This window comes from Nothoprocta perdicaria, unplaced genomic scaffold (genome assembly GCF_003342845.1).
Source record: "Nothoprocta perdicaria isolate Ctin4 unplaced genomic scaffold, notPer1 scaffold_234, whole genome shotgun sequence".
Classification (NCBI taxonomy): Eukaryota; Metazoa; Chordata; class Aves; order Tinamiformes; family Tinamidae; genus Nothoprocta; species Nothoprocta perdicaria.
In genome coordinates, this window is record NW_020455460.1 from 1,031,380 (window position 1) to 1,053,867 (window position 22,488).

The window sequence follows — 22,488 nt, forward strand, 5'->3', positions numbered from 1 at the left end:
GTCCATGCTGCATTGGCCTATCCCAAGGGCTCCAAACCAGTATGTGGGCAAAGGAAATACTGCTCTCAGAATGATCTATTGCTAGGCCTAATGCTGCTGCTTCATTACTCTTTTTATTTGCAGGACAACAAGGTTAATGGTGTGACTTGCTGTACTCGTATGCTGGGCTGCACATACCTGCATCCCTGGATCCTGCCCAAGCCACATGTTAGTTCCATCCCACTGACTGTACAAGATGAGTTGCTGCTTCTGGGAAACAGAGCTCTCTGGGAATACCTTTCCTACGCAGAGGCTGTCTCAGCTGTGCGCCATCTACATGACCCGCTAGCTGCTGCAAAGAAACTCTGCACTTTGGCCCAGAGCTATGGTTGCCAAGACAATGTAGGTGCAATGGTGGTGTGCCTGAACATTAGTGAGGACAGCTGCACCTGCGAGATGCAGGGACTAACCCTGCCAGGTCCTGGGGGATTTAGTTCAGCCACCACCAAACTAGCAACACCTTCCTCTAGCAGTGGAATTGCTTCAGAGTTCAGCAGTGAACTGTCTGCTTCTGAAGTTAGCAGCGAGGTAGGTTCTACTGCTTCAGATGAACACAGTGCTGCTGGTCTTGAGGGCAGCTTATTGCCACGACAAGAGCGACGTTGCAGCCTGCATCCTGTACTCCCTTCAAGCATCTTTCAGCGCCAACCTTCCTGTGCCACCTTCTCTAGTAACCAGTCTGACAATGGGCTGGATAGTGATGATGAGCAGCCAGTGGAAGGTGTCATGACAAATGGCAGTAAAGTGGAGGTGGAAGTCGATATCCACTGTTGTAAAGGGAAGGGGCTGGAATTTGAACCTCCTGCTGTAGAGTACAGCTCCTCTGCTGCGGTGCCAGAGGATGATTCTGATGGACTTGTCCTCCTGATTCAAAGCCAGAACAGTGTAAACAGCAACGGGGTGCAGACAGGAGTGAAGGAGAAGTGTGAACTGCAGAAATCACCTTCCACGTGCTGTCTCTATGGAAAGAAGCTCTCCAATGGCTCCATAGTGCCTTTGGAGGAGAGCCTTGACCTCATTGAAGTAGCCACAGAGGCACCCAAGAAGAAAACTGGTTATTTTGCTGCTCCATCCCAGATGGAGCCAGAGGATCAGTTTGTGGTGCCACCTGATCTGGAGGAGGAAGTGAAGGAACAAATGAAGCAGCACCAGGAGAATGGAGCAGATCAGGGGCAGAAAGAGGAGCCTGCAGTGACTCTGCCAGAGGAGTTTGATACCGCTTTGTAACCCTGCAAGTACTGCTCCCACACTGTCTGTCCCAGGAAGCCCTGTCCCATAAGGGTGGATCCTCCTCCAAGGAGGAGCTGGGATCTGTAAGGAGTACAGGCATCTGCTGCTTCCTTAGTGGGAGCAGAAGAAGATTTGGGAGTGCTAAGGTCTGGGCTGTCAGCTTTTCACTGTGGAGCCTCAGCTGTTCTGAGCACGCAGAGCAGCAGCTGAGCTCTACTAGGGACTGCCTGGTAATTGTGCGAGTGCTAGGAGGAAGACGGGTGTCCCACACCCGCCAGTAACTTCTTCCCCCTGAGGCTCTGCCAGCCCTGCAGATGAGGAGCTGGCATCTGTGTGGGGACAAGGGGGCTGCTAAAGTGCACGTGTAGCACTTGGAGTTACGTGAATATTTCTGGCCCAGCCCCATGACAGCACCTGACTTTGTTCTTTCTTGAAAGAATACAGCTAGTTGTGATGAAGCTGACCCAAGAATGGTTTCCTACATGCATTGCAAGCACTTTCATTGATTGCACTCAGGCTGTTCTCCTCCCCATCAGCCCAGCACTTTATTACTTAGGGCCTGGGGAGAGAGGGCTCCAGTGCCCCTGTCCATAGCAGATGTGGGGGGTATTTTCCAGTGGGTGTTGTTAGGGCCCTGGAGGACTCAGGATACCAGTGTTCTGCTGATAAGCACTGGTGCAGGGAAGAGTGAGGAGTTGGATGGTGTCAGCCTAGCCTGGATGAGGAAGTACAGCTGGTTGTTAAGTGGATGCCAGTGGACGCTTTACATGGAGCAGATGAGAGATTGTGGTCTTGTTGATTGAGGTGGTACTTACAGCTGCAAGGCTCAGACCCCTCTCAGCAGCTTGGCCACCCCCGTCGTGGATTAGTCACAATAGAGGATTTCTCTTTCCAAAAGACAAAGGATGAAACTAAGTGCTCATGCTCATTTTGAGCTACCCATTCTAGAAGAAATGCAGATGTGAGCAGTGGTGTGCTGATCTCAGGCTAGCAAGGAACTAGGCTGCCCCTCATGGGCTGGAGGAGCATAGTGGTCTGTTCCACCAACGTTCCTCTTCAGCCACGGCATCACTGCTTACGTCTGAAAGCAGGAGTCAGTTTGCAAAACAATAACCATCTGCATTTTGCGGTACATGCCCAAATTGGTCGCATATAAGGTGAGGGTATACTTATTTCTGCTTAGTTTTCACTGCAAAAGGAAAAAGTAGATATTGTTTTCACCTTGAGAACATCTTTATCAGCACTTTATAAGCACATCTTTATCAACAAGAAGATATTTAAAATGGTTTCACTGATGGTGACCTGGCCAGTGTCCACTCAGCAGATGCACTGTGATGCCTTTAAGGTTTTGGACATAGGACATCATTTTCAAAAGAGCATTGTGAAGAGACAGCTGTTGTAGTGTGCAGGTGTCTGAGCTGGCAGAGCTGGACAGCAGCTGCCCCAGTCATGTCAGTGGTGTAATAATCCTGACCATAACATGGGCTAGTGCCTTTTCTTTATTAATTATATTTAGGAAGAAAAACCTGATTTTTTTTTTTCCCCTCAAGAGATATGAAGGATTTGAGATGTTTATTTTGGATGAAATTCAGGCCTTGCTCAAAAAGAAATACTATGTAAACAGCTTGTTGGATACTGACAGTATAGATTTTGCTGTGAAATCTAACAGTTTTATTCAGATTTCAGAGCTCCTTGAATTTATTTTCAGTAGGGGGAAAAAAAAATTATTTTTACCATGCAGAAAAGAACAAATTTTTAGTATATACCTTCTGCTAGTCACCGTGTAATCATAAGACAACTCATCCAAACTTTTTTTCAGAATTTAAATCCACTTGAGTTTCGATTGCTTTTAAATATCCATTTCATTTGGAAACTGGGAAAAAGGTTTATTCTTGGAATCATAACAGCAGCAGCACTTTGAATCCTCAGGAATCAACATCAGAACAAGATTTGAAGTCTAAAAATAAAATTTGAGATTCTCTTTATATAAGTATGCAGAAAAGACTCATTCCAATATGTTTGATAGTTTTAATTCATTCATGGGTGATAAAATTATCAAAAAATCTCTGCCCACCCATCAGTTTCTGAAACCTGACAGCAGGACTGACAATTGGCTTCTCATGAGTGTGAAGCTGTTGTAGAAATGAGCTCCTTTTTCTTCATGGGACTGAAAAACTTTGCACAGAGAATGGCACATGCTAATGCATATGCATTTTTCTTGCACTGACATGGAAAACCCAATAGAGCCGCCTTGCCAGTCTGACCCAGTAGCACTGCAGGAACTTTGTTGTGCATGGCTCTGCTCTGTGCAGTGGGGAAAGGATGGGATTAAACCAAATGCAAAGTTTCATCTTGGAGCATGCAAGAGGGCTGAGCTGCTGCTCCTCATGGAAGTGGCAAATGACTTGGCCTTTTCTCCAGTGCTGCTTAGGGGGTTGAAGGAGAGAGGAAGCTTAGTACAACCAGCTGCTATTTTCTGTGAGTATGAACTGGCAGGAATTACTTATTCTCTCAAGTACTAAGTAGAATCCATTGCTTCCTCTGGTTTCACTATACTAACGTTATGAATCACTTCGCCGATTCGGCAGCACAGTCTGAGCATCCTCCCCACTGCCTTATGTTTTCTCTGCTTCTCTAGAGGCAGGAGGCATCTACCTTGTCTTCCTCATCCAACCTATTAACATCACTTTATATTTCAAACACCTTAGGAGCACTGCTGTATGTGGAACAGGTACAAGTGGGCAAGTCTACAGATGGACTCGCAGAAGGGAATAGAAGACGTTAACCCACTTCCCTTACTACTGTTCTTTTCCAGTCTCTTTTCCAAATTGTATATGCAGTTGTTGCACAGATTCATAATCTTTCCAGAACCGCAGCACTGAGACTGTCCCTTTCACTGATTATCAGGATCAATGAACTTAGTGCTGGAGAGGTATCCTTACCCTGGGGCCGTCAGGCTCTCTTATCCCAGCTGAGAGCAGCGCCAGGCCTGCAGCGTTCCAGGGCCACAGTCAGGTTGGGCTGTGGGTTAAAGTTCATCCACCTCTTGGGTGGCTCTATTCCTGCTGGTGAGCTTGGCCGCCAGGAACAGATACTGTGGAGGCACTGACCGATCTGCCCTGTCCTTTCCAGTAAGGCTTCAGCAAAAGGAATAAAAACAGGATATATTCAGTGAGGAATGGTTGATGAAGGAGTGGTAAGAATAAGGGATCGTTTCCAAATTGCTCCCAGCGCATGAAACGGCAGGTGGAGGCAGCGCAATAGATGCCTGGAATTTCATCGGACTCCTACTCCAACTAGAGAGGAGACTAAAATTTCCAAGGCTGCAGCAAGTATATCCTTTTCTAGGGTAAAACAGCTTTGGGGCTGCAGTCCTAGTACACAGGATACTCGGCCATACTGAAGGCCCTTGGACTCGGGAGGTTCTGAATTCTTTCTAGCTGTGATGGCTTTCATGTCACTTGCCAAAGGGCCCTCTACAGGCAGTATGTTCACCTCTGGTTTTGTGCAGTCATTGTCCGTTGTTCTCTTGTCATCTGAAGACTCATAATGGTTATCTTTTGTTTTTTAATTTTTAAATATTACCCTTTTTTTGACTCACCTGAGCCCAGAGCATGATAAACAAAAATTGCAGCATATCCATTGTTCCGAAAGTAACCTTCCTTCATGCTTTTTGTTGTAAAATGGAGACCATTTTATGTATTCCACTCTAGCATGAGCCTGTAATAATCCCCTCTTTCACTGTACATGGGAGTAGGTCATTTAATGAGTGCACCTTCAGCACTGTAGCCTGCGTATGCAGTGCTTTAAGAGAGGCAAATGCTGCAAGATTGCAGGAAAACACTATTCCATCAATTCTTCATTCAGATGTACAGAACAGTTCAGGAAGGAAGAATATTTTTGCATAAAGTTTTCAGCTGACTTAGCAATAAAGATTTTTACTTTCATCTAACTCTATATTCTGGTTGTGTTACTGCACTAGAGGGCATGTGTGATATGGCTGCTCATGCACAGATGTGCTAAGCTGTAGCCACAGCGCGGGCTCGCCTTCGCTGAACGCTGTGCGGCTGCTTCCGCTCACACCTCGTCCCTGCACGAGCTGCTTGTGAGCACTGGGGCGGAGCAGCAAGCAGCTTTCCCGTGCCTGCTCCAAAGGGTACTGTCGCTCTCTGGAGTAGCTTAGTGGCTCACAAAAAGGAGGAGAAATCAAATAGAGCCACAAGGGCCTGGAGTATTACTATTGAGAGTATTTCTGACACTTTTATGTCTCTATTTCCACTGTTATTCCAAAAAAAAAACCACAAAGATTTGTTTAGGCAGTGGTGCCCATGAAAGCAGAGATAGAGCTGAGCCAAAGCGTACTTTTCAGCAGGCTTTGCTTTCTTTTTTTCTATGAACAAGACTGGTTTGTGAGACCAGGGGTTGTTCTATCTACTTAAGGACAGTGTATGAAACGGCCATGGCTGAGAAATGATACTCATTGAGGCATGATTCTAGGATTACTTCTTTTTCCCCTATTTCCTATAAAAGTAAACAAAATTTGGAGCCGTTTTGAAAGTTAATTTTACCTTTAATTGTCTATAAGCTGTATAAGAGCAGCATCCTATTTCCTCAACTTGAACACTGAAAATGTATTTTGAGAACAATATTCTTTTGCCTAAGCCACCTGTTTTTCAGTTCTAAGCTCACACAGCCTTTGTCTGTTTAGACCAGTGCTGGGAGTCTATACAAACAGGACTACTGTAAACAATATATTTCATACAGAAATGTGCCATCCTTGAGCCCCTTTGAAACAAAGGCACTAGGTCACAGATCAGGCAGGAGGTGTTCACCCTAATAAGAAATTTCATTCAAAAGTGCAATGGAGAAAAGAAAAATGCACATCTGCTCCCTCTTATGTTTATCTGTTATACTTCTTCATTAACCGAATGTATTAATTCCTGCTTCATTAGGAAGGTGTCTGCCAGTGGTGTGCAGCCGGTGCGCCCTGCGGAGCCATGGGCCCTCCCGCAGGCAGCAAGGGAGCTTGGGGAACTGACGGCGGCCGTCCCTGGTACCTGACAGCGCAGGGCGGCCGGGAGCAGCGGGCCCCGCCGCCCGGCTCTGCGCCGCAGGCGGCTGCCGGCTTCCGCTTCAGCCTGCGGACCGCGCAGTAGGCGCGCAGGGCAAGCGTGGCGCTCACCAGGTGGGCCACAACAGCCAGGCTGCCCGCCACGCCGGCGGCCACCTCCGCACCATGCAGGCCGCAGCGGAAGCCCTGGTAGCCCTTGCTGCCGTAGAGCTGCTCCCGCTCCGTGCACACGGGCGAGCCGTAGACGCCCAGCAGCTCGCGGAAGCAGCAGTACATGGCGGGCGGCAGGGCGGCCGCCACCGCCACGTCCAGGCCGCCCTCCAGCAGCAGCCAAGCGGGGAGGCGCCAGGGCAGCCGCAGGGCGCCCGCCAGGAGCTTGAGGGCGGCGGCGGCCGCCAGCGCCGCCCCCCCGGCCACGACGGCCCGCGCGAGCGGCGCTTTCAGCGCGCCCAGCTGCTGGTCCAGGCGCCGCGCGCGCTCCCCGTCCGCGCCGGTCAGGCCGCTGTAGGCCCCGCCGAACTGGTAGTAGTAGAGGCCGCCCAGGTCGGCGAGGCCCGTGTAGCCGCCCGGGGGCCCGAGGGACACGCAGCCGCAGACGAGGATGAGCAGGGCGAGCAGCGCCTCCAGCGCCTGGCAGCAGGCTGCGGGCACAGCGCGCGGGTGGGCGGGCGGGCGGGCCGCTGCCCGCCGCGCACCCCATGGCCCGTCCCGGCCCGGCCCGGCCCGCCCGGCGGCGCTCACCCCTGCCCGTGCACAGGTAGCGGCAGCGGCGACCCTCCAGCAGCCCCTGCGCTGCGGTGGCGCTCCCGGGCCAGGCTGCGGGCGCGGCGCTGCGGGGAGAGAGCGGCGTGAGGGGGGCGACCGCCGCCGGGACCGCCCGTGCCCCCCGCTCTGCGCGCCCCCTGCTCTGCGCCGCCCTCACCGCGCGCCGCTCCCTCCACCCCGCGCCGCCATGGCCGCCCGCGAGCAGGTGCGGACGCCGCGTGGGCGGGAGGCGGGCGGCGCCGCCCTGCCCTGCCCTGCCCGGGGCCGCTCTCACCTGCGCCCCGTGGCCACCGGCGCCCGCTCCCGGCGGCACCGCCCTGCGGCTCCTGCCCCCGAGCGTGTCCCGCCCGCTGGTACCATCCATCTCGCTCTCTGCCTGTCACGGGCTCCTGTGGGGGCAACAAGGCCTGAAGTTCAGGAGCTGCCATGTGAGGAAGTATTTTCTTGTGTTTTTCTGCTGCTCCTGTCGAGTGCTTTCCAGGGCTGCCACCTTTCCCTCATGTGGATCCTGGTGAGCAAGTGATCCACACGGCAGGTTGGTGCTCCCCTGGCTGCCCCAGCACCTGGAGCCCGTCACTCCAGAGAGCGGTCAGTGAGGCCTACAGACCTCTCAGCTGCCAGCCCTGAGATCCATGCTGCATAAGTCACATTTGGGTTATTTTCTTTGTGTGTGTTACTTTGTATTTATCCCTATAGAACTACATAGACTTCTTCTGTTTCTGTTTGCTGGAGGTCACTTCAAACAGCAGGACAAGAGCATTTTGCTGTCTGCCCTGTTCCCATGAACAACGATGTCCTGCAGCCCAGTGGGAGCCACTGCTGCCCACCCAGGGAGGCTGCTGAGTCCAGCCCGCACCCTCCAGCAGGCAGCGTGATTTACAGAAATAAACTTTCAGGGAAGTGGGATTACACAGGGAGTACGGAGAGTAGCCCCAAGTAGTCCGACTGTTACTGAGGTGCAGAAATACACTCCATCCATCTGTAAGTTTGGTGGCAATAGTGAGATGGTTTCACACTTGTGTCCTTTCAGGAGCAAACTGACAGCCCTGTAGACAGCAGCCTCAGCTCAGTGGGAAACTCACCCCCACAGTCTCTTTTCTGTGAAGGGCAAAGAGGCAAAGATCTGCATGCTCATCTGAAAATACACCTAGCTTTGTTACAAGGGAGAAGCAACCACCCCTCTTCCCCATCCCCCCCCCCCCAAAAAAAAAATACCCTCAAGCAAATAAACAAAACAAAAAAACTTGCTAAACCTAGTTCAGCTAGAGGGGACAGGGGTTTTGTGATGAGAAGAGGTTAGGAAACAGGGAAACTCTAGGGAATCAAGAATGGGGACCGTGCAAACACTGCTGGCAGCTCAGTGCTGCAACAGTGAGACTGTTGCCTTTCTAGTATATGCCTCTGTCATCATTTATGTTACTGTGTCAGAATCAGAACCTCCTTGTTGCCATGCACAGGATGAGCTTAAAAGCTGCAGCAATCCTGTGTGTAATTTCAAGATTTGCAGCAATTCCATTTTGCTTTTAACTGAGCTGTCATAGAAAGGACACAAACAAGTTAAATAAGCCTGAGTCATTCTAAGGTAGGAAATAGCAGTGTTCCTTGTGCAGAGCGTTGCTATCGGTCATCCCGCAAGCTGAGCCCAAGATAGAATTACTGGAATTGCTGGAATGGCATGTTCAAAGCAAGACATAAACCTGGAAAATGCTGTGTTGCATTAGGTGCTCTGTTAGAGCAATTGCTGATAATGAGATACAAACTCTAAAATATGGTAGAATTGAGTCAAGCTGCTGCTTCAGTTACTATATCTAGATCAATGCACAAGAGTTGTTAACAAAATGTTTGTGCTCTAAGTTATCATAACTGATGTACTAGCTGAGGTTGGTCAGCTTCATATTTAAAGGTTTCTATTATCACCGCAACAAGTAGTTGTCAACAGAAGAAGACAACAGGGTGGTCAACAGTGGTCAACAGGAAGGACAGGGTGAACTTGCCTCTGCTTTGGCATCTCCTTTTCTTTTTCCCTTCTTTTTTCTTTTTGCTCTTCTGTTTCCAGCTGCTCCTGAGGGAAGGGTCTGCCCTGGCTTGCTGTGGGCCAGAGCTCTAACCTGGTTCAGTGTCCTCCCTGGTAATTTGGAGCATGAAGTAGAAGGAGGGAGTCGTGAACTGCCTCATGTTTCTCCAGTGTGAGGCAGCTGGGAGCTGCAGCACAGTCGTTGCTGACCGTTACAGCCAGATTTATTGACCGTCTCACATAAATAAATAATCACGGGAACAATGAGCACAGCACAGTGACGATGCAGCAATATTGCAGAAAAGAACTAGAGGTTATGGTGAATCACAAACTGAACTCAAGTCCACAAAGTCATCCTCTTGCGAAAAAAACTAATATCAGTGGTATGTATAAACAGACATGTCACATGGAGGGCATGTGAAGAAATTTTTCTGCCCTCGTCAGTGCTGGTTAGGCCTCCAGCGACTGTGATCCAACCTTGTGTGCTGTTTGCAGAAATGAGTGCATCAGCTGGAGGTGATCCAGTAGAAAGCAAAAGAAAAGTCTAGAAGTATAACCCATAAGATTGACCCTATTTCTTTCATTTAACTGAGCATAGGAAGCACATTTAACTTGCAAACTTGTAAAAAGGCTACTGTCAAGAGGAGAAGACTATGTTGTTCTCCTTATCTCCTCTTGGTGTGGACTAGAAGCAGTCGACTTGAAGCAGAAGACATGCGTTTTAGACAGCAAAAAAAGCAAAACACCACTTTCTAATGAGAACAGTGTTGTTGCTGGAGCAGATCAGTTTGGCAAGTGGTGAGTCTCCCATTACTGTGGCTTGGGCTCAGTCTGAGCAGAGGGCCTGACCGAGAGTGTGTGTGGGCTGCTTTCCACCTCCTCACAAGCCGGTGGCGACCCCGCACTTTGCAGGGCAGCTCTGCCTCTTTCCATTCCACCCTTGTTTTGTGCTCACTGCCCTACAGCTTGAAGGCCATCGAGGGGGGCATCTACCACAACAGACCATGTAACAGCTTGAATTTCATAAGTCACAACTCAAACACAGGCTATGCACTTACACAATGTTTGCCTGCCTGTAAGCAAAAAGCAAGGCTAGATTCAGAACTACCACATAGCTTCCCAGTTATTCAGTAGCTTTGAGTTGCTCTGTGAATTGTGCTGTCTTGCTGACTCTGAAAATGAAAGTCTTGCATGGCTTTGGAGAAGCTATGTGTGTGTTTTTGTTGCTGTGTTGTGTTTATTTGTTTGTTGTTTTTGAGCTTTGTTTCTGCTCTACTTCCACAGAGAGACAACCAGTGCTATGCTCCTTTTCATGTTAAAGCTAGGCAATTAAGATTGCTGGAGGCATAATCATACATTGTGGTGGTTTGACCAGAGATTCGTGAGAATGTTTGCAGATTTGTCACAGCAGCCCTGCACACACCAAAAAGTAGATTTAAATGTGCTAATTTCCATTTTTAGAGCATTGAGGTTGTGATCTTACCTATAACAGAAAAGGTTTGTCTTTTGTGTGTTATAAAGATAAATATGTCTTGGGATCTACGAACAGTCACGAAATTCATGAGAGCTAAGTAATGTTTTGGACAGATTGTTTATCTGCACACGGGATTGATAGGAAATTCATAATAATAGTTTTTAAAAATCAGATATTTGGTTTTTGAGAGCTGACTCAACCAGGAATGCCCAAGCAGAGATTAGGCTGTATTGGTGGAATTGTTCAAGGCTGTATGTGCTTCAGAAAGGAGCAGCCAGAAGTTGCTGAAAAGAAATGCAAAACAGGAGGAGCTAATGTATAAAGTGATTTGCAATTGACTCTGGGAGGTTTTTGAGCAGCTTGCTGGTTGGTAAGAGGCATAGGTCAGCAGTGTAAAAGGCATGCAGCTCACCCTGAGTCAGGGGTTGCAGAGCAGTCAGGTAAAACTCTGCTGGTACATGTCCTGCCCGCAGACTGGCAGAGACACAGCTTTGCCAGGGCAGTGGTGCTTGAGTCTTTGCTCCCCTGAAGCTGCCTTTTGTTAGTCCTGCTTGGTAATTCGCTAGTTCTGGAAGAGGGAACTGCTTGATCTTACTGTTCTGTCCTTGTTTACAGGAACAGGCCTCTGAGCAGTCCTGGTAACACAGGGCTAGTCAGCACCAGAGAAACACTGGCGTCATCATCAGTTTCTCCTTTCAACAGAAAGAGACACAAGATCTCTCCTACTGTCCATTACTCAAGCTACAGAAGACATGGAGCTGAAGAGAGATGCAGTAAGAGACCCATGAGGAGAGAACTGTTAAGAGAGGGGAGCAGTTTGGGGTGGGTAGGATGTTTAAGGGGAGCTAGTCAGGGCTGGTGTGGGTGCTGGAGATCTTGGCAGTTGAGACAGAAATACAGCCTGCAAGATCTGTCCAGCCCTTTCACTGAGCCTTGCAAAAGGTGCTTGGCCACACTGGCAGAGCTTGAAGCACCTGCTTCAGCCCCAAGATGCTCTGTGCACCATGGGTTGGTGTAGAGCTGCGAACTCTGTGTGGGAGAGCATCCAGAGAAGGATCAGAGTTACACAGAGAGGGGAGAAACGCATAGCAAGAGCAGGAGAAACCCAGTGCCCCCATGATGCTATGTCCTTTCCCAGTATGGTCGGGTTCACAGCCTTATGTAACTGTTTCTTCAGCACCACATTTTTCCCCCTTGGCAGCAGGCTTCCATCCTGCCCTCCCCTGCACCCCACTGCAGAGTGAAGGATTGTAGGTAGAGCTACAGATTGCGTCAGCCTCGGGGATTGTTGCTAGGCAGACCATGCAGCAGTGTCCTTGAGACCTCCCTGTGCCACATTTAACCCATGGCATGGGGCCAGCTGGGGGGAGCTGGAAAATAACCCTTGGGTGCTTGGAGAAGGTCTGAGTACCTGAAGGTGTCTGGCTTCAGCAAGAAGAGAGAAAGCAGCCTGGAACTGGGCAGTTCTTAGTAGAAAAGAGCCCACGTGGCTTTGAGACAAGTTGTTTCATTGTGAAATGTTTTTGAAGTGTTCCTTCCTTCCTCATCTAAAGCATATAGGAGTGGCTGCTGTGGGAGACCTATGAGCCTGGGGACCTTGACTGAGACACACCAACTGCACACAATCACCTGCCAGCCTGAAACCAGCACCTGTGTCTTTGGCTCCTGTCATTCTCAGTGCGCCCTCAGCAGCACTGAAGCCATCTTGGGCATCATGACTCGCCAATAGCATCACCTCAGCCCACAGGACTGAAGGGAGAGGCACTGCTTGTGCCCAGGGGAGATGCAGGCTTACTGTGGTGATGCAGTGGGCATGAGCTGAACATAGTGGTCCACTCTCCTCCCACACAGAAGTGGATGTAAACAGACAAAATCACGATGACCCCACTGGCCTCTACAATGGAGGCGTCAGCAGTCTGTTTGCAAGGAGATTAGAAGTTTCCCTGCTGTCCCTGAGCAGCTCTTTGATCTCCAGCCTTTCGTTGCCAGGGTGATAGGGGAAGGCTTGGAACAGCCCCTACAAGGCAGAGAGAATGCAGAGTTCTGCTTTTCCTGCTCCAGGCCTCCAGCAGGCAAAGGACAGAAAGGCACAGATTTCACGTCACTTCAAAGTGGCCCACTGGGCAATGGTGTCATTTGCACTCTGCAGCACCATCAGAGAAGGAGGAATTGCATCATCTCAGTTATCTGCTCAAAATCATGAGGCTGGGCCTTGCAACACACTAAGCTTCCTTTAACTCCTCAGGTCCCAGTGCATCCCAGGCACTACCTGTGAAGTGCCTACCTCCTTTCTGCCAATGGAGATGTGCCCTGTATACAATGATGCCATAAACTGTCTGTCCACCAGTAAATTGGGATCTCAGGGCCTTTGTGGCAGTGGACAGGATAGACCAGTGCTTTCCAAGAGCTTTGGTGTCCATTGCTTCACACTTGATGCATTACAAAGGGCTATAATAGCTGGACTCTGCTCTCTGTGGGACCCGCACTGCTCCCCTAGCTTTGAAGGAACTGGTGCAGAAGGAATCAACCCAGGGTCTGGGAGAGTCAAGCCATGCCTCTGCTGGCTACCCACAGAAAGAGTTAACGTACAGGCAGATTCCAGGTGTTTGAATTGAACATAGTTACAGTGGGGAGGAGAGGGCATTTTTGGGTGGGGAGAGCAGCCCTCTCTGCCAGCCAATGGCTAGAGTATTCAAACCCAACGCCCAGTTTGGGGACTTATTTCATGGGTGAGAGCTTGCAGGAATTTCTTCTCAAGGCAGTTTGTCCTGGATGAAGGATACAGACTGGATCTCCAAGCTCATTAGTGTCTCCATCTTGGTGCTGTAGAAGGTTAAGTACTCTCCTACTTGCTTCTTTTGGGGGAAAGAGTGGGAATATTCCCTGGGTCTGTGCAGTGAAGGTGTCCATTCTGACTGCATTTGCAGTTCCCCTTCACACAAGAACTGTGCTGGTGGGTGAAGGCTCTGCTGGGATAGACATTGCACCATGCATTTGAGACTCATCCCTGCTATTGAATGGGGTGTATAGCTCATCTCTGTGCTCAGTTTTGAGGCAGTTGTGTAGTTCCCCAGCTCCATTTCCTCATGTGAAGGAGATATAGAAGATGCCTGCAACAGGGAAACTGAAGCTTTTGCCTTATCATGACCAGCTTCATCAGACCAGTCTCATTTGCTATAAATAGGCTAACAGGGCACTGCTGGCAGAGTAACTGCAGCAGCATGGGGTGCAAACCTCACTGAAATGGTGAGGTATTTGCTCAGACTGCAAATCCTGCCTGGACTGCCAGATGATGCTACAACACTTTCAACTCAACGTGTCTGCATTGGGAAGGGGTAGCTCTTTCCCTCTTCCTCTGTGTCCTGAATCCCCATGAGCTTAGCACCTGCCTGCCCGTGGGAAATATCGCAGATAAGCGAATTGCCTTCCAGTGGAGCAGGTGAATAGAGTCTTAGAGCATGAGCAACTTATGGCAGGATTACAAGACACAACTCATCAAGAATGAGCTCAGTGGCCTAGGAGGTATCTGCCTGCCCTGTGCTGTGTACCCAATTTTCTACAGGTGGAAAGCCCTAAATCAGCAGCAATTCTTGAGAAGGCTTTGACTGATTAGGAATGGCTTGTGCTTTGTGCTGCATTCTCAGGTGCCTAAGTTACTTTCAGGAGTACTTGCTGAGGCCTATAGAAAGGCAACTTTTCCTCAGCTGTGCCTTGCTTGTTACCAGCCTTGGGCAGGGTGACAGGCCCTTTGCTTGGGATAGTGTCAGTGCCCCAATAACTCTCTTCACTTGGCCAGTCTTGCTCCATTTTCTAGGCACTGCTCTCTAATTGAGGGGCTCTGGGATAGCCTCTGCTGATAGGGATAGGTGTCTTGTGTCCACTTTCTGATGCTGCCTGGTACATCCTGAGAGCATGGGATCAGCTCTACCCTTTTGGTGCCTGAGACTTGAATTTAACAGCACTGAGTTTGTGTCTGCAAGTGGAAGGAGCTTTCTAGATGTGAATGCACATAGTGGGCTGATCCTTGTGGTTACTTGAGATCTAAAAGTTGGTAGCTGCAGGGCAATTATCTGACCCTCCTATCAGGGGAACATTGAATCTGCAATGATTACAAGATACTGCTTTTTTAGGTGACCATATTGGGCTCAGCTTATCCTTAGCACAGCAGACCACACTAGGGCTGTGTTAGCTAAGCCCAGGAAATCTATCTCCCACTGACAGATCTCAGGATGGACTCATACGTGATCCAAGTGAATGGCCATGGTGACCATGCTCCTGTGCTGGATGTTCATCTCAGTACCAATGGGAACAGCTTGTCGCTGGGAAAGGTCAAAGGCCGGAAGCCAAGATGGGCTGTCAGGGCTTCTGAAATGTCAAAGAAGACTTTCAATCCTGTCCGAGCCATCGTAGACAGCATGAAAGTGGAGCCCAACCCAAAGAAAGCCATGATCTCCTTGTCTCTAGGTAAGTACTAGTGCTGTTGCTGGAGCTTCTGGGCAGTTGGTGGATTTGGGGGCTGGCAAGAGTACAGGGCTCTGAAGCACAAAACTTGTGAGAGCACCCAGAACATGCCAGGGTGTCTAGCAGCTCTGTACTTTCACGCAGCAGTGAGAACTTTACTATTTTTCAATTTTCCAAAAGGAGACCCAACGGTCTTTGGAAATCTTCCCACAAACGATGAGGTCACCCAGGCTATGAAGGAGGTTTTGGACTCAGGACGTTACAACGGTTATGCTCCATCTGTTGGTAAGCTGATATGCTCCTCCTGTGAGGGCTGGATGAAGACATGTGCTAGCTCCCACCCTATGGCATGGACATGGAGTCCACACACATCTCTCCAGCAGCATCCTGCAACTGCCTTTACCAGTACTCTTACAGGCACAGAAACATGTGCATCTCCCACATACCATAAGCACCTGTCTCTGTGAGTGGATGTCATAGGTGCCTTCCCTGAGATACCTTGAAGGCCTAAAGCTTCCTACAGAAATCATTCCTTCTCCCCCTATCTGAGCCATTGGAACAGGCAGGGACTCAGGAACATAGAAAGGCTCAGAACTTTGTTTCCCTGTCACAGGTTCCTTCCTGGCCTGCCTTGGCTGGGACTGCTCTTGTGCTCCCTACCTTCATGGAGAACATAAGCCTTTTTTTTTTTTTTTTGCATTTAGGTAGTGAAAACAGCATTTGCAAAGCAAAGATCACAGCTGCCTTGGTGGCACTGAGGGACCCAGGAAAGGGACATCTGCCCTTCTGCCAGCATTTAATAGTGAAGGTCATATGGTGACACGTGTGTCAGGCTCCTGCACCTCTGGAAAGTGTTTCTAACAAATGCGTTTGCCATGGCTGGTTTGGTAGCTGTGAGCCCTGTCCTTGCAAAACATGGGGAATGTAAAAGCGTCCTATTCCTGTTTGGTTCTTCTCTCTCCAGGCTACAAGTCCTGTCGAGAAGCGGTGGCCGCATACTACAATTGCCCAGAGGCACCTCTACAGGCCCAGGTACTAGCATCAAGCTAAGTCGCCCCAGTACAGTACAGAGAGGGTGTTTCTGCTTGAGTCTAGACCAATGCAGTGTGGGCTTCTGGTCTGGCTGACACCTACATGCCCAGCTGTGGGATCTAAGGCCAGTCTGCATCCTAGTCCCACATTGATCTCCTGCAGCTCCCATCGCTTGCCCTGGGCTTCTTTCAACTGCACGATATATAGAAGGAGGCTGAGCTCCCTACCTGGTGGGGGTTTCCAGTTTTCAGTCAGTCTCTGCACTCCATTTTTGGGTGAGAAGTTCTCATCTGATAGAGTTTGGGATACTTAGGAACTACCTCATGTCTGGATCTTCTTGATCTGAGTGTGTTTCCACTCACTCCTATGTGTTTTCTGCAGGATGTCATCCTAACAAGCGGTTGCAGTCAGGCCATAGAGCTTGCCTTGGCAGTGCTGGCCAATCCAGGCCAGAATATTCTAGTGCCACGTCCTGGCTTCTCCCTTTACAAGACTTTGGCACTGTCCATGGGTATTGAGGTCAAGCTCTACAACCTCTTGGTAAGTGGTGGCCTGCTAGAAGGGGCAGCCCTGATATTTCTGCTTTGCAGATATACTTTGATCCTGCCTGGGAAGTTGGTGAAAATAATTTGAACAGCCCTGGACACCTTGACACACCCTACTCTGTGTGCTAAACCCAGTTTCTCAGTTTTACTTCCCATTTCTTCATTAGCCAGAGAAGTCCTGGGAAATTGATCTGAAGCATTTGGAGTCTCTGGTGGATGAGAAGACAGCTTGTCTCATTGTGAACAACCCATCCAATCCCTGTGGTTCTGTGTTCAGCAAGAGCCACCTCCATAAAATCCTGGCAGGTGAGGTGGTCTATATGCATCTGGTGCAAGGCTATAGTGTTGTGTCTGCTCAAGTTGCCAGTGCCTTAATTGCTGTGGTTCTGCACAGCCTGCACAGTGTGAACACTGCAGCAAAACAGCACTCTGGCCCTGGGGTCTGTCCCACTCGCGTGACTGACCCCGGCCCAGGGAACAAGGTTGGATCAGGATGCAGGATTTGCCTAGACAAGAAGGGCAAGGCTTACGTCTTGTTCTTTCCCATGTGTCCCGTGTGTATTGGACTGCCCCTTTCCCTACTCTTGCTTCACAGGGAGTCCTGTGGTCCTCTCAGTCATAGAGACTGTTCTCCCTGCTACCACAGGTGGGAGCAGAAGGAGGCCTAGGAGGGATGTGTAGTGCTTGGCCAAACCAAGTGTACAGGGTGCAGGAAAATAATATGGACCTCTGCCCTAGGGCAGAGCTTCCCTCCTTGCAGCAGAGGGAAAATCTGCTCCCATAGAGCATGCAGAATGACCAAGCATAATACCCTCTCTCCCACAGTGGCCTCAAGACAGTGCGTGCCCATCCTTGCTGATGAGATCTATGGAGACATGGTGAGTATGTGTTACAGACCTTTGCATCCGCAGACTCCCTTTCCCTTCTGATGTACTTTGACCATGGCAACCAGCTCTCCAGAGGCAAATGACAGCTCTGCTTCCCTGTATGGTGCCCAAGTCCATGCCTGAATCTCAGTCCTGTAATTTTCAGTCCCTGGTGGTACTTCTTATTCTCAGCTAGCTCCTTTCCTCTTCTCAGATGGCTCACTCCCATGTGAACACATATTGGTGGCTTTCACCATCAGTTTCCCACAGTGTTGTTGCCTCCCTTGTTCTTTTAGTGCCTCATTCACTTAGCCTCCTCCTTTCAGTTCTCACAGCAAGTGAGGAGAAGATAACAGCCCTAACACAGCCTCTTGTACCACAGGTGTTTGCTGACTGCAAATATGAACCTATTGCAACTTTAAGCACTAATGTGCCAATCTTGTCCTGTGGTGGGTTGGCAAAGCGGTGGCTAGTCCCTGGCTGGCGAATGGGCTGGATCCTGATCCATGACAGGAGAGACATTTTTGGTAATGAGGTAAGAACTACCAAGGCATGTACCAGGAACTATCATGACAGTGTCTTTGGCGCGTGTGTCACTAGTGCCTTAGTGAGACAGGCAGGTACTGCTTCTTTTGCACTCGTATGTGTGTCACCCTGTTGCTCACAGGCTTTTCAGGATTTTTCCTTATGCCATCTGCTTTGTTATATGGCCTGGTAGCTACATCTGCTCTCTTAACATATTCCTTGTTTCCTTGTGTACTTCTCAGACAGTTCCTGTGTGCAGTGAAGATATTGGCATTATTTATCTAGCATGTGAAGTCCATGTATGGTCTCTCTGTGCTTTATCGTGGTTCCACTTACAAGTGGGAACAAAGCACTGTGCACTGCAGCCAGTGCCTTACCTGGCTGTTTGTCCATCTCTGTTACAAGAACACCCACCACCTGCACTGGCCTTTCTACTTATAGACCTTTCTGCTCAGGAAGAGGTAGAAGAGAAGAGCAACTTAGTGACCAGAAGAGTTAATATTGCCTCTCCCTGGCTGTTTTTGATGAAAGTATGCATAGTGGCCCCAAATCTAAGGCAAAAGTAAATAGTATTTTGCCATGGCCTTGGCTCTGTTGTATTAACTGTATTTCAGACTGATTTCAGTCAGTTTGGGAAGCTCCAACAATGGTTTCTGTTAGCATCTTGATCTGCAACTCTGACACACAGAATGACATTAAGAATAGTTTGCAAATGTGGAATATAGTCAAGCAAGTGTTTTGAGGTACTCTGTATGCTTGCTGAAGAAAGATGTATGAGCTGCCCTCTATGAACAACTGCAGAAATGCAGAGGCTAGGCCTTGTAACTTTTTCTTCAGTAAAAAAGCGTTCTCTGAGCTGCAAATGTCACTATGTTTCTTTTTGTTTATTTGTTTGTTTCAGATCAGGGATGGCCTTCTAAGACTCAGTCAAAGGATCCTAGGACCTTGTACAATTGTCCAGGGAGCGTTGGAGCATATCTTGGATCGAACACCCCCTGAGTTCTACCACAACACGCTCAGCATCCTCAAGGTAAATAGGCAGTAACAGACCAGCAAAGTCTGAACATGAATTGTTTTTCGGGGGGAGCGATGTCCATTCTCCCGTGTTTCCAAGTGCAAGGCATAAGTCCTGTCTGTGACCAGAAGGGCCCAACAAATCCAATTCCAGCATGAGACAAAGTAAGCAGGGCAGAAATATCAGCTGTGACAAGTTTCAGGCAGCCCTCCAGGCAGAGCAGGGTCAGATGGGTAGACACGGGGGGCATGAGCTCGCTGAGCTCAGTTCAGTCACACTTGCCATTTCAAGGCCATGATCAACAATGCTGTTTGCGTTCATTGCCCCTTTATTTGCAGGGAGCAAACCCATCTGTGGTCCTGGCCTGGAGCTTGGCTTCCATTTGCTGAGCTTCTTCCTGGAATTTCTCCTGTGTTCACCTTTCTCCTTTCTGCTTTGCAGTCCAATGCTGACCTTTGCTATGCTGCCTTGTCAGCTATCCCTGGCCTCCAGCCTGTCCAGCCTGCAGGAGCCATGTACCTCATGGTAAGTAAAGGCTTACTGCACAGACAGCAGTGGCCAGTACATTTTACCTTCTTGTCTTTATATAGAGCTAAGTAGCTGGGACTTGGCAAAGCAATGCTATTTCACGTGGGTTTAATACCCGCTGGAAGACAGGAAGTCCCTGCAGCCCATGTCAGATTACTATACCTACCACACCTACCTTCTTCCTACTAGCATGTCCATCTCCTGTCTGTGCTGTTGCTTCTTTTTTTGGCCTTTCTCCATGCCTAATATATTTTTTTTACCTTCTACAATGGATAAATTTCCACTTTCTTTCTCAACAAGCTCAACATGTTAGTTGTTAGAGATTGTTAGAGATTGTTAGAGACCTTAAAGTCTCTAACATATTTTTGAAATATTTTGTCTCTTACAGTTTTCCAAGTTTTCAATACTTTTGAAAATTTGGAATCAGAGCTGGAGAATACTGCAGTGTCAATCTCATGTTCTCTAGATACTTGGCCCTGTTTCCAGGTTTTACTCCGAGTTCCATGGGTCATTCTGCTTGTGTTGTTTGTGTAATGTCACGGCACTAACATTCTCTCAGACTTTTAGCATTTCTGGAATATCTGAACATTTATTTCAAATGAAATCATCTGGTGAGAGGTTTCGTCCATGTGTTCATTTAGAATGTTTGTAAGTGGTCTCTGGCCTTTTTTATTTAATTTTTTTTCCCTGAGATATTTTAAAGTCATGTCTGGTCATAAACCAGACATGCCAGATGGTCAGAATGCCACTATCCTTATATGAAAGGCAACAGCTTCTCTCTTTCCAAATGCAGAGCAGAAATATTTATTGAGCATTTCAGCCTTTCTACATCATCTATCAATTCTATCATCCTCATGTATTTCACTGCAAGGATGTATTTTGTTGTTAGTATTAGCGTCTTATTATCTTTTTTTACCCATTAATTTGTCTTCAGTCTCGCTTATCTCTGAGTTTCTGGCATGACAAAATTACTAATGCACATTAACTGCATTTCTCTTTGAAGTTGTTTTTTAATGTCTTATTTATTGCTTTTCATTACTGATTGTTCCCTGTATCTTTGCAATCAACTTTTGACTGAAATTATCCTTTACTGTGAAACTGCAGATTTAGAGACGAAATTAGGTGCTTTGGGCAGCTGATGCTTCCTAAAGAATCCTCAATTTTCATTAAAATGTTTCTGTTTTATATTCCAGTCAGTTCAAATGATGAACAAGAATTGTTGAGGATAGGTAGCTGGGAAGGATGAGCAGCTCTCGGGCCATGTGGTTAAGCAAGGACATTGCTGACAATGATGGTGCCCTTTGTTGCCATGTCTCATCTCTCTGCTGTAGGTTGGGATTGAGATGGAGCATTTCCCTGAGTTTGAAAACGATGTGGAGTTCACTGAGCGGCTCATCTCTGAGCAGTCTGTATTCTGTCTGCCGGCCACGGTGAGTCCAGCTCTGAGAGCTGCAGGGAGCTGCAGGGTTGAAGCGTGGGGAGAGGGAACAGCAGAGGGTGAGAGTGCAGTGTCCAGGATAGCAGTGCATACCTGCTGGCTCTGAGCTCCAGGTATGTGGTGGAGTGGAGACTGGCAGTCCTTGGATCACCAGCAGCCCTCCACAGAGCTTCCTTGGTCTTCCCAGCTCCAGAGTTGCTCTGTTCTTCCCAAATTGGCCAGAGACAGTCCTTAGTTTCTGACCCATGCTGACTGTCTTCACTTGCTAACTCATCAGATGGCCCTGACAAGGCCACCACCAGCACTGTGAGACCCAGGCACTACAGCTAATCTGCCAGCCTTACCCTTTCTCGTTTCAGTGCTTTGAGTACCCAAATTTCTTCCGCGTGGTGATCACAGTGCCTGAGGAGATGATCTTGGAGGCCTGCAGCCGCATCCAGGAGTTCTGTGAGATGCACTACCAGGGTGCTGAGGGGGCCCAGGACATGGAGTGTGACAAGTAACCACTATGACCTCCAGCTCCACCAGGCCCAGCCTTGTGTGAGGTGGCAGTGGAGAAGGCCGAGCTGCCCCCAATTGGCCCCAACCTCCCGCTGCCTGCAGATGGTAGCCAACCTGTGGCTCTACCATTTGTGCCTCTGCAGCCCCTCTCAGCACCACGGGAAGAAGCAGACGTTCTCTCTCCTCCTACGCTGTCACTCACAGGCCCCTGGCACCCAGTGCTGGTGCTCCCCATACACTTCACCTTTGCACCTTCCCCACAGGTCTGCCACAGCCCTGAACCAGCTAGGGCAGGCAAGCACGGCTGCCCTGCCACAACCACCCGCAAGGGCGATGAGCAGCCTCCGGCTCTGGTCCTCATGGCTGGCAGCACCTGCGCTAGGCTGTGCCACAGGGCAGGAGACAGCAGTCTCCTCCGAGGGCAAGGAACAAACTGCCTGACATCCTGCTTTTTCTGGGCATCTTGAGAAGGCAGAGCTCTTTATACTCTACCCTTTGTGCAGAAAAAGGGAGTAAGTTATTTTATCTTTTTTTATTAATAAACATTCTGATGTGTCAGTACTTATGCTGTGACCCTGGTGTGATGGTTCAGCCAGGAACTGACAGAGGCTGGCCCCTCATAGACAACATGCAGTCTGCCTGGCCCACAGGACTGTATGCAGCCCTGGGCACCCCAAGGCACAGCCACTGAGCAACTCTGCACCCTAGGGTGTAACCCCACCCCTTGCCAGGCACTCCAAGGTGCAGTCTCCAAGCAGGCTGCAGAGCGTCCCCAAGCCAGGGGACTGTACTCACAATGGACACCCCAGAAGGCCTTGCAGCCCTCCAGAGCAGGGCCCCCAGGGCCTGTCGCAAGAGTCCTCTGCAGCTCTCTCAGGCCCTTCGCAGCGTGTCTGGGCAGAGCAGGGCCGTTCCCAACAGGTGCCAGGACTGCCACGGATTTGCGCTCCGAAATGCTCGCTGCAGCCTGCAGAAAGCAGGCCC

At 49.2% G+C, this 22,488-nt stretch overlaps 3 protein-coding genes across 3 annotated transcripts in view; 2 read left to right on the top strand and 1 right to left on the bottom strand.

Annotated features, from left to right (window-relative positions):
- Nucleotides 1-4,809, top strand: part of PHLPP2 (PH domain and leucine rich repeat protein phosphatase 2) — a 29,874-nt gene extending 25,065 nt beyond the window's left edge. The window contains exon 20 of the mRNA XM_026039625.1: nucleotides 124-4,809. Coding sequence (XP_025895410.1) covers nucleotides 124-1,266 — 1,143 coding nt within the window. The 3' untranslated portion in view covers nucleotides 1,267-4,809. The remainder of the gene's footprint in view (nucleotides 1-123) is intronic.
- On the bottom strand, nucleotides 4,298-7,294 carry MARVELD3 (MARVEL domain containing 3). Its single transcript, XM_026039626.1, has 4 exons — nucleotides 7,263-7,294; nucleotides 7,082-7,170; nucleotides 6,327-6,981; nucleotides 4,298-4,406 (listed from the first exon to the last, which is right to left on the bottom strand). Exons 1-4 carry the CDS (start codon nucleotides 7,292-7,294, stop codon nucleotides 4,298-4,300), a joined length of 885 nt encoding a protein of 294 aa, XP_025895411.1.
- Nucleotides 7,295-13,339: 6,045 nt separating this feature from the next.
- On the top strand, nucleotides 13,340-22,065 carry TAT (tyrosine aminotransferase). The gene is made up of 12 exons (XM_026039602.1): nucleotides 13,340-13,425; nucleotides 14,815-15,057; nucleotides 15,235-15,339; nucleotides 16,019-16,086; nucleotides 16,468-16,626; nucleotides 16,799-16,937; nucleotides 17,457-17,509; nucleotides 17,880-18,032; nucleotides 18,924-19,052; nucleotides 19,479-19,562; nucleotides 20,897-20,995; nucleotides 21,363-22,065. The coding sequence occupies exons 2-12, from the start codon at nucleotides 14,823-14,825 to the stop codon at nucleotides 21,504-21,506; spliced, it is 1,368 nt and encodes a 455-aa protein (XP_025895387.1). The 5' UTR covers nucleotides 13,340-13,425; nucleotides 14,815-14,822; the 3' UTR covers nucleotides 21,507-22,065.
- Nucleotides 22,066-22,488: the final 423 nt, after the last annotated feature.

Excerpts from the sequence above, each read along its gene's own strand:
- MARVELD3 (XM_026039626.1), bottom strand. The coding sequence starts at position 7,294 with ATGGCGGCGCGGGGTGGAGGGAGCGGCGCGCG. Across the intron at positions 7,171-7,262 it reads GGTGGAGGGAGCGGCGCGCG|CGCCGCGCCCGCAGCCTGGC; the intron begins GTGAGGGCGGCG and ends CTCTCCCCGCAG. Across the intron at positions 4,407-6,326 it reads CGGCCGCCCTGCGCTGTCAG|CCTTACTGGAAAGGACAGGG; the intron begins GTACCAGGGACG and ends CTTTTGCTGAAG.
- TAT (XM_026039602.1), top strand. The coding sequence starts at position 14,823 with ATGGACTCATACGTGATCCAAGTGAATGGCCATGGTGACCATGCTCCT. Across the intron at positions 15,340-16,018 it reads CGGTTATGCTCCATCTGTTG|GCTACAAGTCCTGTCGAGAA; the intron begins GTAAGCTGATAT and ends TTCTCTCTCCAG. Across the intron at positions 19,053-19,478 it reads ACACGCTCAGCATCCTCAAG|TCCAATGCTGACCTTTGCTA; the intron begins GTAAATAGGCAG and ends TCTGCTTTGCAG.